General features: G+C 42.2%; 2 protein-coding genes across 4 annotated transcripts in view; both read right to left on the bottom strand.

The window, feature by feature from the left end:
* DNAI3 (dynein axonemal intermediate chain 3) overlaps window positions 1-17557 on the bottom strand; it is an 84808-nt gene that overhangs the window by 42537 nt on the left and 24714 nt on the right. For all 3 annotated transcript variants that reach the window (XM_042952442.1, XM_042952443.1, XM_042952444.1), the window contains exons 8-12: window positions 12345-12461; window positions 6053-6243; window positions 4956-5080; window positions 2726-2815; window positions 840-926 (exon numbers count right to left, since the gene is read on the bottom strand). In XM_042952442.1, coding sequence (XP_042808376.1) covers window positions 840-926; window positions 2726-2815; window positions 4956-5080; window positions 6053-6243; window positions 12345-12461 — 610 coding nt within the window. The remainder of the gene's footprint in view (window positions 1-839; window positions 927-2725; window positions 2816-4955; window positions 5081-6052; window positions 6244-12344; window positions 12462-17557) is intronic.
* On the bottom strand, window positions 13739-15437 carry LOC122227749 (keratin, type II cytoskeletal 8-like). Its single transcript, XM_042952446.1, has one exon. It carries the CDS (start codon window positions 15435-15437, stop codon window positions 14472-14474), a length of 966 nt encoding a protein of 321 aa, XP_042808380.1. The 3' UTR covers window positions 13739-14471.

The following is a 17557-nucleotide window of genomic DNA, read 5'->3' as shown; positions in this document are numbered from 1 at the left end:
TGCTGCTTTCACCGAGCTAATGAGTGAATTCATACTTTACTAGTTATTCCATCTACAACTAGTTAACTTGGAGAAATACTAGTTCAGAGAAAAACATAAATTAGTGTTTCTGCATATCCTATATTAAGGTAATAAGATTATGTACTTTCCCTTCAGCTTAATCTAAGCTCTCAAATTTAACAAGAATTATTGACCCACCCCCTACAGAATCAGTGAGATCCCATTTCTGAAGGAGTGTTTCGTGCGCGCGCAGAAGGCCACGTCCCGCCGTGTCTTGGTGAGAGGCCTGTTGCTGCTCAGGCTGAAGAGCTGGGGTAGAGCTGTGCAATATGGTGGGTCCGTACTGTGTCGGGAGCCGAGGAATCTTTCCTCAACCCTCTTGGCAGCATCCACAGCTTTGCAAAATCACAGGATATTATTATCAGAAAGACTGTAACCCCTTCGTTTCACACATGAGAAAATCGATGCTTGCTGGGGTGAGAGGGCCTGTCCAAACTCACAGGACTATCATCCGGAGCCTAGATGCATGGCCCTTCTGTCCCGTACTCTTTCCACGACATCATTGTAGGCAAGTCACCTGGTCCCTTTATTTTATTTGACAACAAAAATAACCTACCATCCTCAGACAGACCATGAGACTTGTTTTACTGACTTCTTAAACAAGGGCCTACATAAAGGTGATTCAGAACATGTCCGCAAACAGATGTGAAGGCGTGGGAAATAATACTTTTTCCTCCCGCTCTGTTGAGACTTTGTTTAGCTTGGCAGTTCTGTTATGTGCTTTTTGATGAACTCCTGAATTGGAAAAACTTGTGAGGGAAAAGTTCTAAAAAGCTAACCTTGAGCGTGGCTTTTTTACTTCTGCTACCTCCTGTCTTGATGTTTTCTATGCGATCTGCATGTGCAGTAATATCCCACAGGACAATCTAAAACAGAAGTAAATGTTATTACAACATATTTCCAGGAAATAGCTAATTGGGTTTTAAAGATTTTTTAAGACCTATTGGTATTGGCATACAATCCGATAAATCAATGACCCTGAAGGATAATCAAATTTAGCCTCTATCCTTAGTAAGTCAGCAACTTTTAATAGGGAAAAGAATGTTTTCTCCTCTAAAAAGTATTTTTAGCACTTTGATTTTGGTGCTTCTGCTTGTGTTAATAAAGGCTAGTAGTTTTTTTTTGTTTTTTTTTTTTAACTCCAAGATGAACGGTATGTAATTTCCTCTGCTTTGGGAAGACTTCTTCCTCTGTCTTTGGGAAAGTGCTGTAATTGTGGGGAGAGATGCTTTACCTGTTCTTCAGAAGCACAGATACCCAATTGTCCAAAAAGGCTGGAAAATGATGACTTCTACTTAATTGAATATTCTAGCCAACTCCAAATTTGCGTATACACGGTTCATCATTTTTGGAAAAATGAGAATAAACTGGAATGTGCAACACTAAATTAGAATAATTTTCAATGATTAAAAGTCACTTCAACACACTAAAATGTTAACATGTCAGGATTACAGAATTGCGGGTTATTTTATTTTCATCATTTGCTTTTCTAAAATATTCTCTTTTTAAAAAGTTTTTATTTATTTCTTTAATCTCTATAATCTCTACACCCAACCTGGGACTCAAACTCACAATCTTGAGATCAGGAGTCCAGGACTCTTCTGACTGAGCCAGCCAGGCGCCCCTTTTCTAAAATATTCTTAAACAAAGTCATATCACCTTCATAATGAGCAACTGAAAGCATTTCAGGATTTACAGGGCTCTGGGTCATCATTCTGACCACCAATTATTGTTGAACAAAACTGAGGGGGAAATTTTATTTTCCGGTTGTTTTGGTTTTGGATAAATGGTCATGGATGTTGTAGACATTTAAATTTTCAATCACAAGGAAGTTTTCCTAGCCACACAACAGAAGACCATATGTCCTTAATGGTCACACTCACGGGGTCACAGTGAATTTAAATTATGATCATAAAACAACTTTAAGATTATTGTTTTGCTTTATTAGAGAAACAGGCAATTGGAAGACAGGATCTAAATTTCATATAACTTAGCTAACTTGAAAGGAAAAGAAGAGAGGCTCCTAGGTGGCTCGGTCAGTTAAGTGTAGGACTTCAGCTCAGGTCACGATCCTATGGTTCGTGAGTTTGAGCCCTGCGTCAGGCTCTCTGCTGTCAGCATAGAGCCCGCTCCAGATCCTCAGTCCCCCTCTCTCTCTCTGCTCCTCTCCCCACTCCTCTCTCTCAAACAATAAATTAAAATATTTTTTAAAGAAAGGAAAAGAAGAAAAAAGCAAATATGGTATCAAATTATACATATGTCAGTTCAGTAATAAATATATGTTTTTCCAGTGAATTTCTGTTCAAATTCTGGACCAGTCCCTGACTGCTATCACCAGGGAAATGTTAGAAGAGGACTCGTAACCAAGAGGTATTAATATTAGCTTGTGTTTTATGGTCTTCTGTGGAATCTTGTACAACGTTCAGTTCTATTCCAACAATACGAACAGATTTGACCCGATTTTGTTGCAGTTATAAGTAGATTATCCGGGACACCGAGAGCCCTGATACCATGTCTAACACATCTGTATACCCCAGTTCTTGGCACAATATTGGCATGCTTTCCTTCTGCTAAATTGGCTCCTTATGTTTAAAAAAAAAAAACAAAAACCTACCAATATTATCTAAATTAACAAATAGCTGGGGAAAAAAAAATCCATAAATACCTGCCCATTTATGCAGCCTCCAGCAATGATATTAGGGTCACTCGGACAGAACTTGAAGCAGAAGATGTCATCTGGGCTCTCCAGCATTAACTAAAGTAAACCCCCCAAATTCAAGAGAGAGTGAGAAAACCTATTAAGATCATAGTGAGAAAATAATATTGAGACAATCAAAAGTTGAATTGTATAGCTATCTATAAGAAATGTGGACATAGAGTCTATTCCCAGAATCCTACCTCTGGATGGGAAACTGCTTTTGCTAAATTGTATTGTGCATGTTGGCTACGTGTATGAGAGAGCTATATTCTCAAGGGGCCCAGGTCTCCCCTTCCTCCACCTTCCATGGGTCATTGCTGGGAGATGTTTTAATTTTTTTATAAACAAAAAGACTAAGCTAAGTGTTTCTGAGAAGTATGAAGGTAAGCTCTGTGAGGACAAGATATTTGTCTGTTTTGTTCCCCACTGTCTAGCTAGCCTGGCACAGAGTGAGCACTCAAAAAGAAAATTCGTTGAATGAGAAAAAATAAAGGTGTTGGCCACTGATAATAGTTCAAATTTTAAAATAATACCAAACACAGAAGGTGAACAAACTCAAGTGCCTGGAGGGTAAGAAGGAGGCCCTGTAAGGAATAGGTATATTAAATCTCTTTGGCACCTGTGTTAATATGTTACCACCAAGCAAAATCCTTGCATGGTTACTGTTCTTCTTTAAACAAAACCATCAGAAATATGGGGCCCTGGGGTGCCTGGGTGGCTCAGTCAGTTGAGTGTCCAACTTCCGCTCAGGTTATGATCTTGCAGTTCGTGAGTTCGAGCCCCATGTAAGGCTCCGTGCTGACAGCTCAGAGCCTGGAGCCTGCTTTGGATTCTGTGTCTTCCTCTCTCTACCCTTTCCCTGCTCATGCTCTGTCTCTGTCTCTCAAAAATGAATAAATGTTAAAAAAAAATTTAATAAAAAAGTTAAAAAAAAAAGAAAGAAGGGGCCCAGAGGCCATTGGTTTGCCACCCCTGAGCTAAAGGTTTCAGACTGGAACTGGAGCTAATCATCTTTGTTTATTTGACACTCTGTGGATTCTAGAGAAAACTCTACTTCCAAAATAAATTTAAAAAAAATTCTCCTATAGTTTTGATAGAACAAAGACAAAAGAAATCATTTGTATTATTTCTTTAATAAATAATTTGCTTGTTTTTTAAAAAGCTAGTCTTTAAAATAGAGGAAAAGGTCCTTCTTTCCTCCTTTTTGTCTGAAAGTTCAGCCACACTTCCACATTGTGGACTGGTGAGTAATTCTACTCCACTAGAAGATGTTAGAAAACCCCAGTGAGAGAATGGCATCATTTTTGTGGTAAGTAGGCTGACAAGAAAGAACCAGGGATCTGCTATTTTGACCTCTAGGTCTATAATAATTAAAGTACCCCAATCTATTATAGTAAAACTGCCTGAATTCAGATGAATTAGGGAAGAAGGAAGGGAGGAAGGCTAGGTTTTATTAGGGGAAGACTTAGTTATATAATACTTTATAGAAACAAAATATTATATTTAAGTACATTAAAAAAAAACTTAATCTAACACTATAAAGCACCCTAAATAAAACTGTTTTTGAGCAGATGACGGAAAGAGAACCCTGTGGGGCAAACCCAGTCCTCAGCCTTATTTGGGTTGATTTGTGCATTTGGTTTGGTTTTAGTTGAACTATTTAAAAATTGGGAGATTTCACTCAAAATTTCTGATCTGGATTCCTTTGACAAGTACAACACCTGGCAACAAGAGAGCTGAAGAGTCGCTGTGCCCACAGATGGGCTGTACCCTTTCTGGGGCCATGGTCCCCACCCCCACCCTGCACCCCTGTGTTTCCCACACAGGTGTCTGTACTCATTACCATCACCTACTGGTGATCCTCGGAACTGAGGAAATTCATGTGAAATTAAAATTTATTTGCATTTGAACAAATAGTGTTTAAAGGAAGCCCATAAAAGAGTTTGCTTTTTAAGAATGGTTTAACGTTCCTCTTAAAATCTTTTTTGAAAATAACATATTGATTTTTTCAATAAACTGACTGTAAACTTTAGTCTTGCTCAAATTGATGACAAATTCTGAATCAAAGAAAGCCTAACTTTATAACAGCTTACCATATTAAGTAACTATAAAGTACTTTGCAATTAAAACTGCTAAAGATAAACGTGAACATAGTATTTGATATTTTTAGACTATGTGGGCAACTCTCCTCAATTACCTGAGGATGTATGGGATCGGAGAAACTCCAGAAAAGAATTAGTGATGGCTGCAGCAATAATTTACCAGAAAAGTGGACTCTGTCTTCAAGGGAGAGTCTTACAGCCACTGACACAGCTATTAGCCCTGATTGAGACACAATTAGAAGTTAAAACCTGCAGCAACTGTACATGGAGAAGTGTTTGTAGGTTTTATTGCTCTACATGGTCACTATTCATTTCCACTTTGATGAAACAAATATATTCAATAAGACACCAAGAGTCTCTTTGAGCTCTACTGTGTAATACGGTGGCCAGTAGCCACATGTTGCTAATTTAGCACTTGAAAGGTGGTCAGTCCAAATTGAGATGTACTGTTAGTATAAAATAAACAGTAAACTTCAAAGATTTAGTAAGAAAAAAATTTTTTGTGTGAGAAAAAGGCCAATGTGGAGGAGGGGAAGAGGAAAAAAGAGGGAAAGGACATTTTTCTCTGCTTAGTTGCATTTGCACATGGGGCTACCCCCCTTGGCTGCTGAGTGATTTAAAGGAGGTGTGTTTGGGGTGCCTGGGTGGCTCAGTTGGTTCAGCAACCTACTTTGTAGCTCAGGTCATGATCTCAAGGTTCATGAATTCAAGCCCCACATCGACTGGCTGCAGTCAGTGCAGAGCAGGCTTTGGATCCTCTGCCCTGCCCTCTCTGTCCCTCACCTGTTTGCACTCTCTCAAAAATAAGTAAACATAAAAAAAAAAAACAAACAAAGGAGGTGTGTTCCCTCTCTTGCCCTGTAATCAGAGAGGAAGAGTATCAGGCGGAATGGAGCTAGCCTTGGGAGTCCCAAGAGGCTGAGGCAAATCCAGATTCAGCATTTCACCAGCTGGGTGACCTGAGACAGTCACTTCCCTGGCTTGAGCTTGGTTCTGTCCTTGTAGAGGTCACAGTGAGGTGCTAGGAGAACACAGGACTGCAGGATGCCAAGAAAGATCCCGGCAGGTGCACTCAGCAATTGGAAGTTGTCTTACTGAAACTGAGATACTTAGGTAGTGTGTAATTTTACATATAAAAGCAAAAGACTTTCCTCGCCCTCACCAAAGAGAACCACAGTCACGGTCATCTCACCATAGATAGTCGGATGCCATGAGACGGAAGTGACCATATTCTCTGTTAGGTTATGAAGGTCGGTAAAGGACTGGTACTCTTTCAGGTGGGTATCAGTTTTGTCTCCAAAGGTGCCTTCTTCTTCTGCCAGGCACTTCCAGTCATCAATAAATGTGTTCATGATTTCATTTTGCTGCAGGGCTATTTCAACACTATTTTGTTAGGACAAAACACACACACACAAGATGTTGGATTATAGTATTCAATGATAGGTCTTTCGGCAGCTCCTCCTACTTCATTCATACGGAAAAAAAACCAAAATATCTTCAATTATACTTGGTAACTAATGATTACTCCCATGTGAAATATGTGACTTAAGAGAAAGAAACCTCCTGTCTGTGTGTTACTCAAAACTTCTAGTACCAGGATGTTGTTGGCTGATGGTCTGGAACACCTTTGCCATCTGCAGACGCTTCCCAGCCAAGGCTGTGCTCTCCCGGGCCAATGACTGAGCTGACAGCTGCAGGGACACCGTGCCTGCCAAGCTCTTCTTCCTGCAGGACTTCTCCAACAGGCTGGTTCCCTCTGGAGCTTCCTGCTGGGGTGGGCTACGACTTTGCTGAAGCTTTCCTTGCCCAATCCTGCTAACTTTATTTATTATTACTTTTTAAAGTTTATTTTTGAGAGAGAGGGAGAGACAGACTGTGAGCAGGGGAGGGGCAGAGGGAGACAGAAACCAAAGCAGGCTCCCGGCTCTGAGCTGTCGGCCCAGAGCCCGATGTGGGGTTCGAACCCACAAACCTCGAGATCATGACCCGAGCTGAAGTCAGACACTTAACCAACTGAGCCACCCAGGGGCACAACCAATCCTGCTAACTTAAAAAAAACTTTTTGATTTTACACAGTGGGAGCCTCAGTAAACCTGTTTTACACTGGGTCTCATTTGCTTCCTGAAAAACCCAAACTGACAGAAAATGCCATTTTCTTAGCCATATTTGGTACCAAATGATCATATGTACTAATTTGTATACAAATATATTATTAGGATTTTATATATATATTTAGGATTATATGTTAATCAGGATTATAATATATACATATTGTATATATATTGTACATATATTGTACACATATATATAATGTATATAAAATGTAAAACAAGTAAGATTCTCAAGGGAAGCTTTGGAATTTAGAAGTATGCTGTATGTGCATCTGTGGTGGTGGTTTTAGTTATCACAAAGTCCTGGAGGCACGAATATGTTTCATTCCATTGCTAAACCCGCAATACAGGAGACAAGCCCTAAAACAAAGACCTATCCTGCTAACAATGCTAATATTGACCCTTTAAGAACATTCTGAGTGCCAGGCTCATATCTTTTTTTTTTTTTTTCAATGTTTATTCAAACTGTGAGATCATGACCTGAACCCAAACCAGAGGCTTAACTGACTGAGCCACCCAGGCGCCTTTAGGCCCATCTTTTAATAGCCTAGGGCCTTGGCTTGACAGGCTCCTGTCTTAAAAGTTATGATAGGAGCTCCCAAGTTGGTGAAGGCAAGAAAGTGCCAGGAGGTTGGCAGGCCCCCCCCCTCCCCCACCTCCCACCCCTGATAACTTGTCCTATGCAGCTCTTCCATTTGGCTGCTCCTGAGTCGCATCCTTTACGATAAACTGGTGATGGTAAGTGAAGCGCTTTCCTGAGTTAGATGAGTCATTCTGGAGAAGTATCAAACTCATTATAGCTGGCTGGTCAGAACTATGTGTAGCACTCCTGGGACTTGAGACTGGCAGGCTGGTGAGACTAAGCCCCTTAACTTGGGGAGACTGCACTAACTCCGGAGAGTGTCTAAGAGTTTGAGAGTTGGTGTTGGAAAAGATACCATGTATTTGTGTTGGGGGGAAAATAAAACCCTTGTTCGTGCCAGAGGTGGTGTCAGGAAGAACCCTAGAGTCCCATTTTCCTGCTTCTTCACATGTTTAGTGACTTTACATATTTAACGAAACTGGACATTATAAATGATGTGTTGTAGAGACTCTGGATTCTCTTTTGTTCCTCTGAAAAGTGGAGTTTGTTCTATAATGTAGTTAACTTGGCTGGACTCAAACTCTAAATTCTGTCCTCTCTGTGTAGAATAGTAGCTGAAATCTCTGCTTAATTTTTCAGCTTCTAGATGCTGGTAGTTCCTTCTGGACTCTCCTGGGGTTTCCCCTAAAAATGAGTGTGTTAGTCTGCAGCCTAGGATCTTGTTAGACTTTTTATGTGGAACTGGGGTCTCAGCTTGTCTGAGGCTACCACCTTTCCATGACTTCCCCCTGACCATTTGGTTATTCTGTCACCAACAGACCTGTATAAGCCTACGGGTTTCTGTCACTTGAGCCTCCTGTAGATTAGGCAATACTTAAAGAGAAAACACTGCAAATGTGCACATCTCATCCTTCTCCCCTCCAGTTTCTGCTTACTTTAGGTCACTCTCTTGAGACTTCAAATAGTTGTGTGTGTGTTTCTGTGTAACTCTTGTTTTCTAGATCTTATAATTATTTTCTGTGAGTGTGACCAACTTATTCCACCATTACTTAGTCACTTGTTTATTTTTTTATTTTTTTTAACGTTTATTTATTTTTGAGACAGAGAGAGACAGAGCATGAACGGGGGAGGGGCAGAGAGAGAGGGAGACACAGAATCGGAAGCAGGCTCCAGGCTCTGAGCCATCAGCCCAGAGCCCGACGCGGGGCTCGAACTCGCGGACCGCGAGATCGTGACCTGAGCTTAAGTCGGACGCTTAAACGACTGGGCCACCCAGGCGCCCCTAGTCACTTGTTTATAATATGAAACTGAGGTATGTTCTTGAAAGAAGTAGTATTATAAACAAACAAAAAACGAAACCAAAAAAACAGTTACTATAAGTTTCTGTCATGTTTATTGCTCCTGCATATGCTTAGGTTTGAAAACCCAGCTCATTCACATGGCCTCTGGGACTCCCACAATTAGAATGCCACCAGAGGTTTTACCCTAATGACTGATAGTCTAAATAGCTTGTTTTTTTAATAGGTGTGGTAAGCTGAAAGAGTGGCTCTTGATTATGAATGTTCCAAAATAAGAAAAAAAAAAAAACCCTCCTGGGGTGCCTGGGTGGCTCAGTGGGTTAAGTGTCCAACTTCGACTCAGGTCATGATCTCGCAGTTCGGGAGTTCAAGCTTCGTGTTGGGCTCTGTGCTGACAGCTCGGAGCCTGGAGCCTGCTTCGGATTCTGTGTCTCCTTCTCTCTTTTACCCTCCCTTGCTCACGCTCTGTCTCCCTCTCAAAAATAAAAAATAAACACTAAAAAAAAGAAAGAAAATCCCCTCCTTTATTTAGACAATTAAATATAAACTCTAAATATTATAATAGATTCTCCTAAAAATGTAATTAAGCAGGATAACCATTTAATACCCCTGCTGTTAAGAATTAACACTACTGTTCACTGCTTAATTGAATGCTCTTGGTTAAACTCATCTTCCCAGTGATGCTACCAGCATCATCATGATCACCTGGAGTTTGCTGAAAGTGCAGTCACAGACACCACTTTGAATTTACAGAGTCAGAGCCTGCAGTCTAACAAGATCCCCAGGTGATTCATATACGCATTAACGTTGAAACACCCTAGGTAGGGTAGGTTCACAGCCTGGAGCTTCAAGTAGAAGCGTTTGTTAGCATCTTCAAAATCTTGGGTTTGGTTTTGTTTTTTGTTTTTTGTTTTTTTTCTCTGTTTCAGCCTGAATGAGAAAGGAATTTCCAAGAGAGGAGCTACAAACAGGGGCCTTTGCTCTGGCTTCCTGATTCTTCCCTCTTAGCTCAAGTTAGGAAGTAATTCACAAGGGAGAAGTGAAGACAGCATCTTTTCGCTGGTTTCGTTTCTTGATTTCCCTGCACCCCAGTACGTGGTTTCTGAGGGTTATGCAGTGAAGGCTGGCAAAACCGTTGTCTGAATTAAAGCCTGTAAGTACTTTTCTTTTAAAGGGTTTCTCTCCCTCCCTGCCCCCACCCCCAAATGAGCTGTTTCCCAGTTGCTTGAGAATTCTTCTGTCTCCTTTCTTATCATTTCCTTCTTTTGCAAAATACTGTTTCCCTCAGGTTTGTTATGGGTAAAATTCAGAAAGAACTCATTTCTAAAAGGGCACTCTTCCCAGAACAAAACCAGGCTTATATTAGCCTTAAAAAAACTGAATAAACCTTAAACAGTTTTAGAGTGGGAAACCTGACAGTGATATATGTACATGGGTTTATTTATTCTTGACCAGGACTACTGTAATTCCTATGCCAATTTTCCTCTTTTTTCTTATGGCTCCGGCTTCTCCTTCCCGTGTCTCAGGGAGGGAATTATGAAGCTGTTCACTATCCCTCTCTAAGCATGGCAACTGAAATAAAAGAATAAAGGGTCTAAAGATAATACACAATGTGGATAATTGAGAATTGGCTATAGGCCACTTATGCCCTTGAGATGGATTGTACATAGACTTCTCATTTTTAATATTCTTAGCTGGAAAAATTTTAATCACTAAAATTTGAAATGGGGAAAGAGAGACCTTAGGTTTTCTTGTTTGTTTCTCATTGTCCCATAGGAAAAGTACAGCATGCTTCCCATAAATGAATGAGTGGCAAATAGTTAATGCACTCTCTGTTCTTTTGTTTTTGTTGTTTTGTTTTGTAGCTGAGCAGAAATACATTTCATTATGTTGCTAGACAAGAAAAGGAGGCTTACTTCAAAGTCAGGCATAGCCACACCTGATTTTCATTTCCCCTCATCAAGCAGCAGAGTCCACAAAACAGCAACCCCTTTTTAAAAGCATTGAGCCCCTGGCGATTTCGGGAGGTTTCCTGGAATTATGCCTGTAGTGTGTCCCCCTAGCCTTGCCATGAGATATACAGGATGTAATTCTACCAGTTTTTCTGTATCTTTAATATCTTCTCCAGAGACCTGCTAGAACTGAAATTCTGTGAGGAGAAACTGTGTTCGTGCCTCTGGGTTTCTGGCTCTTTGTTAAAAGGCATTGTATTTGCTTTGCTGTCCTTAGCTTTGATTCCATAGTCCTTCTGGTGGCTGGCACAATGACACAGCAGGCAAGCCAGTTAAAGTGTATGACGGTTAGCAAGGGACAGCCCGTCGAACAGCTGTTAGTCATTAGGCATTGATGGAACATCTCTCTTTCTCTCTTTGCTCCACCTTTTAACAAACTTCACAAGAAGCCTTGACCCAGAGTAAACATAGCTATACATATATATTTTGTCTAGTTTAATGCACTCTCTTTGCATCATTGGGGAATTTTTGAACCAAACTCCCCCTAGACATAGGACACAATTTTTGAGAGTTGTTGGAATTTTCAGGACATTTAAACAGTGGGAAAATTAATGGTGTTTTCTTAAAAATGAAAAAGCGAAACATGGGCTGTGTATGAACTTGACCAACAAATTTTTTATTTTGGAAAGAAATGGAAACCAACCTACAGGGTACCACTGGCAGACCTGTCCACCACTGGTTCCACTTCTCTGAACTCCAATATTGACTTGAGAACTTGTCAAGCTCTTTCTCTGATTTAGAAATCCCAGGTTCCTAGTAACTGTGTGTGTGTGTGTCAGGGGGGGCTTTCTGAAGACGCCTCTCTCAGATCCACTAAGAGTGGAATCAACGCAGGAATTAGGGGTGAGGAATAAGATGTACAAGGGTACATCTGAATCGACTTCAGGTTATTAACAAATGTCAGCATCGTCATGAACAGTGTATGTCTCCTCATCTTTGTAATCATACACAAGTAAATGAAGCAAAGAAGGGGAGTAAGGAGGAGAGCAAAAAGACTTAAATAAAAGAACCATGGTATGGGGTGCCTGGGTGGCTCAGTCGGTTGAGTGTCTGACTTCAGCTCAGGTCATGATCTCGTGGTTTGTGGGTTCAAGCCCCGTGTTGGGCTCCGTGCTGACAGCTCACAGCTGGAGCCTGCTTCAGATTCTGTGTCTCCCTCTCTCTCTGCCCCTCCCCTGCTCATGCTCTGTCTGTTTCTCTTTCAAAACTAAACATTGAAAAAAAAAAACTATGGTAAATAAATGTTAATTTGCTGTTAGGAAAACATCCTCACACACCCAACTGTATACATCTCCTAGGTCCACACCGGTGACAATAGAAAGGAAGGAAAGACTGAGGATTTGTCATATGCCCATGCATATCTGATAACTTCATATTTTCTATCAAGACACCATGTATGGAGTTGCTTTTAAGACCTATCACTATAAGTACACATACACATTTTATGTTTTATTTTAAAATTTTAAGATACAATTTTTACCTTATAGATGCATTATTAAGAAAGTCAATCAAAGGCTTGGATTGTCCGAATATCTCTTTTTCCTCCTCTGAAAATTCTCTTGGATAATATTGTGTACTGGCATTTTTGGGATATGTCCTAATACATTAAAAGATGATAGAATACCAAAAATTAGATCAAAGAAAAGTAAATATAGGTTGTGACATGTCAAAGGTTTCTTTCTGTGACAATAAGATACTATTTTATACTTAAATTCTATATATTGAATTTTTTCTTTATCCTAGACAGTTGATATTGACTGCCTTTTTGAAATACTTTGAATATTTATGTATTTGTTTCCAACATAATCAAGAAGTGTTTATTTTTTAAAATCTTTATTTAGATATTTTTAACTTATAGAAAAGTTGTAAGAAGGATCTAAGGAAGTCCCAAACACTCTTCACCCAGATTCATCAGTTAACAATTTGCCACATTTGTTTATTATTCTCTCCCTATTTGGTTCATTAGATCGGTGTTTCTTAACCAGTACAGTCCTACCCCACCCCCACCCCATGGGAACATTTGGTCACATCCAGAAACATTTTTGGTTGTCACAACTGGGATGTGCTACCTGCATATAGTGGGTAGAATCCAGAGATGCTGTTTAATATCCTACAATGCACAAGACAGCCTCCCACAAAAGAGATTTATCCAGCCCAAAATGTCAGTAGTGTTTGAGACTCAGAAATTCTGCTCTAAATATACAAAACTAGAAACAATTTACATTCCAGCAATGATGGTGACATGATCTTCCTCCAGTCTGCCCTCAGTGCTCACCTCCACCCTTGAACATATCATGCTGTTGCATTTGGGCACTGGCAGTCTCACCCACTAGAGTGATCTTTCGGTATGGGGTTATAGAAAGGTCAGATGGTACAGTCATTGAGAGTGTGCACTCTGGTGATAGGCTGCCTGGTTTTGAAGCTGGGGCTTATCACTTACAAGCTTTGTGACACTGAGCTAATTATTTAACCTCTCTGTGTCTGTTTATTCATCTCTACATGAAACTTTTAAAGTATATAGCACATAGAAGCATTGTAAATTGAATGTGTTAATACATGCAAAGTTTTTAAAATAGTGCCTAGCACGTTTTAAGTGTCCAAAAAAACATTAGGTTATATTTAATCTGTGTTGAACAAATGTCAGTGAAACATCTCTGTGAGAGGCAAATATATTAAGTGAAAAGTAATCAAACAAGGAGTAAAGAGAGTTTTGCTTATGTTGAATAAATCATTTTTTCCCCTCCTAGTTAGCTCAGTATCAGTAGCAGAAGGCAGAGTGATAGAAAGAAAGAATGTTGGTATTGGAGCCAGAGAGACTTGGGTTCATATCTTAGCTTCACCTTTTTTTTTTTTTTTTGTGGGGGGGGGTGGGGATTGGCAGAGCCATCTGAGGCTTTATTTGGGAAAAGACTCTTGAATTGGCTTTTAGCTGGGGGCAAGAGGGGGTACCCAGGGCAGTGGACTCCCCCGAAGGGTAGGCCGAGGACTGGGGCGAGGCTTAGGTGGGCCTCCCGTTCCCAATGCTCCCCTGCACAGCTCCTTCCCCCACAGGCTCTATGGCAGCCACTGGAGCGGGGAGGCTGGGAGAGACCACAGTGGTTGTTCACTTGGACAGGACGTCAGACGACTTGGACACCAGCTTCCCATCACGGGTCTCGATCTTCTTCACCATCACAGCCTTGGAGGAGCTGACACGGCTTGAGGAAGCAGAGCTCCCACCAGAGCCGAAGCCAGACTGCATGGCATAGCTGAGGCCAGGGCTCATGAGGCCCCCGTAGGCTGAGACCAGCCCACCTGAGTAGCCGGTGGAGGTCTTAGTGTGGATACTCATGTTCTGCATCCCAGACTCCAGCCTGCTCTCCTCGCCCTCCAGCAGCTTGCAGTAGGTGGCGATCTCGATGTCCAGAGCCAGCTTGACGTTCATGAGCTCCTGGTACTCCCGCAGCTGCCAGGCCATGTCCTGCTTGGCCCGCTGCAGGGCGGCCTCCAGCTCGGCCACCTTAGCATTGGCGTCCTTCACGGCCAGCTCCCCACGCTGCTCGGCATCATCTACGGCGGCCTCCAGGGAAGCCCTCTGGTTTTTGAGGCCCTCAATCTCAGCCTGGAGTCAGTTAATGTTCCGGTTCATCTCGGAAATCTCCGTCTTCGTGCGACGGAGGTCATCTCCATGCTTCCCAGCCAATGTCTGCAGCTCCTCGTACTTGATCTGGTACATGGGCTCAGCCTCAGCCCGGCTGCGGTTGGCGATTTCCTCGTACTGGGCCTTGACTTTGGCAATGATGCCATCCAGATCCAGGGAGCGGCTGTTGTCCATGGACAGCACCACAGACGTGTCCGAGATCTGGGACTGCAGCTCACGGATCTCCTCTTCATACAGCTGCCTTAAGAAGTTGATCTCGTTGGTCAGCCCTTCCAAGTGGGACTCCAGCTCTACCTTGTTCATGTAAGCTTCATCCACATCCTTCTTGATGAAGACAAATTCATTCTCCATGTCTGCACGTTCTTTGATCTCCTCCTCGTATTTATTCTTGAAGTCCTCCACCAGGCCCTGCATGTTGCCAAGCTCCACCTCTAGCTTCAGCTTCTCCTGGCCCAGGGTGTCCAGCTGCCGTCGGAGGTTGTTGATGTAACTCTCGAACATATTGTCCATGTTGCTGCGAGCGGTTTTCTGCTGCTGCAGGAGGTTCCACTTGGTCTCCAGAATCTTGTTCTGCTGCTCCAGGTGCCGCACCTTGTCGATGAAGGAGGCAAACCTGTTGTTCAGGGTCTTGATCTGCTCCTTCTCCTGGGTGCGCACGGCCTGGATGTTGGGGTCCACCTCCAACTTAAGGGGGCTCAGCAGGCTCTGGTTCACTGAGACAGCCGTGATGGCCCCCATACCGCCGGGCCTGCCATAGCCCCCAATCACACTCATGCTGCTGCCCAGGCCACCCCGGAAGCTGCTGCCGCTGCCCACCCGGGACAGGGCAGAGCTGATGCGGGAGCCAGGCGCGCTAGTGAAGGAGAGGCTGCTGAAACCCCGGGGGCTGGAGGAGGACACCTTGTAGGACTTCTGGGCCACCCTGATGGACATGGTGGAGGCCGGTGTGGAGGCTGGAGTGGAGGCGAGTAGGCTGAACCTGCCTGAGGTTCGAGAAGAAGCCGAGAAGCTGCTTCTATGGTCTTAGCTTCACCTTTTTTAATTTAAGTTTATTTATTTGTTTTGAGAGAGAGAGAGAGAGTGTGTGTGTGAGAGAGAGAGAGAGAGAGAGAGAGAGAAAGGGAAAGAGAGACATAGCGCAAGCAGGGGAAGGGCAGAGAGAGGAGAGAGAATCCAAGCAGGTTCCAGCATTCAGCGCAGAGTCCCATTTGGGGCTCAATCCCACTGGGATCATGACCTGAACTGAAATCAAGAGTTGGACACTAAACAGATTGAGCCACCCAGGTGACCCTTAGCTTCACCTTTTCATTTCTAGCACATATTAGTATCTTCTGGATAGGATTAAGTAAGAAATTTTATGGCACCTGTTGATCTCAGCAAAGAGGTACCCTAGGCGTCGCTCTTACTTTTAACATGTGATTTGTTTTGTTATTTCTCAGCAGATCTGTTTGTGATTGCTTCAGATTTAAATTATGTCCCAAACATTGAACTTTCATTTCTCACCTCACTTTGCCTCGGCTTCTTTATTTGTAAAATGGGGATAGTGCCTACTTTAGAGGGCAGCTGTGAGAACTCAGTTGCTTTATGCCAAGCGCTTAGAAGAATACCCAGAACACTGTGAACATTTGCTTTCACTGTCATTCCTCTTTGAACCTCACCATTGACCTTTTTTTACTTCTATCACAATCCTTTATCTCATCCTCTCCACCCCAAACTAGCTACCCTTCCTCATTTCCTGATCTTCCTAAGGAGAACCAGCATTCTCCCAGCCACCTAAATTGAACATTTTGATTCTTTTTTTTTTTTTTTTTCATCTTATTGGTCAAGACCTTCCCTTACTTCTCATTTATTTACTCCATCTGTATCACTATAGCTGTCTGCTTGTATCGGTCTACATTCAGTGAGCGCCTGCTAAGTCTCAAGTCCTATGATGGGGTTCCTGTTGTTGGAAGTTCACTGTCCTTTTCTGAGTCTGCCTCCTGAGTCTACCTCGGCTGACTCATTCTTGTCACTTTTCTGTTCCCTGGCAGAAACATAGAAGTCTGTGGTTGGCTTGGCTTAGTGTATCACCACTCTCCTTCCTGTCTCGCCCCCACATCTTGGTATTTATGAATCTCTGGTGTCCTAATTCTCTGCCCAGACTTGACTACTGATCCTGTCTTTATTTTTACCTCCTTTAATTCTGACCTGTCTCTTCATCTGACTGCCTTGTTTCTGGCCCATTTCTTATTCAGACCCCTGGGATCTATGTATATGTGCCCTGACTTTACCAGTGCATTTTTATGGCTTCTGACTTGGTTTATATAAATTTGAAAAGCGTGTTTTTTAGTTCACTCTACACTCCTGATTCCTGATTCTCCTGGTCATATATTTCATATAGGATTTCAGCATATTTCATGGCTCTCCTCTTAATACTGAACTCGTCAGGCATCTGTTCTGTACATTCTTCTTTAACTTGATCCATCTCTTCCCCCTTCTTCCATTCCCTGTTTCCCTCCATCTGATAAATGGGTTTTGGGAAATGTCCTAGGAGTTGAGGATGTGGAAATAAATAAATCGGACAAAGTTCCTGTCTCATGGAGCTTGAATTTTAAGGCAGGGGCAGGAGGGAAGGTGAGAGAAGAATGACAATGACAAACACATATCAAGTGGTGATAATAACGTGAAGAGAAATAGAGTTAGGGGGTAGATAGTAATGGTGGTGGTTGCTATTATAGATGGCCCCCAACTTATGCTTCCTTCCACGTGTGATTTTTCTTTCCTACAGGATGGTGTGAAAGCAATATGCATTCAGTAGAAACTGTACTTTGAATTTTGAATTTGATATTTTCCTGGGCTAGTGATATGCTGTATGATCCTCTCTCGTGATGCTGGGCAGTGGCAGCGAGCCTCAGCCCCCGGTCAGCCACAGGGTCATGAGGGTAAGCAACCCATACACTGACAGCCATTGTGTACCCACACAATCATCCTGGTTTTCACTTTCAGTATTTAATAAATTACGTGAGATAGTCAACACTTTATTATAAAATAGGTTTGTGTCAGATTATTTTACC

The sequence above is a fragment of the Panthera leo genome, chromosome C1, assembly GCF_018350215.1.
Source record: "Panthera leo isolate Ple1 chromosome C1, P.leo_Ple1_pat1.1, whole genome shotgun sequence".
NCBI classification, from domain to species: Eukaryota; Metazoa; Chordata; class Mammalia; order Carnivora; family Felidae; genus Panthera; species Panthera leo.
Note: the sequence above shows the minus strand (reverse complement) of the source record. Positions and strands in the feature narration are given on the sequence as shown.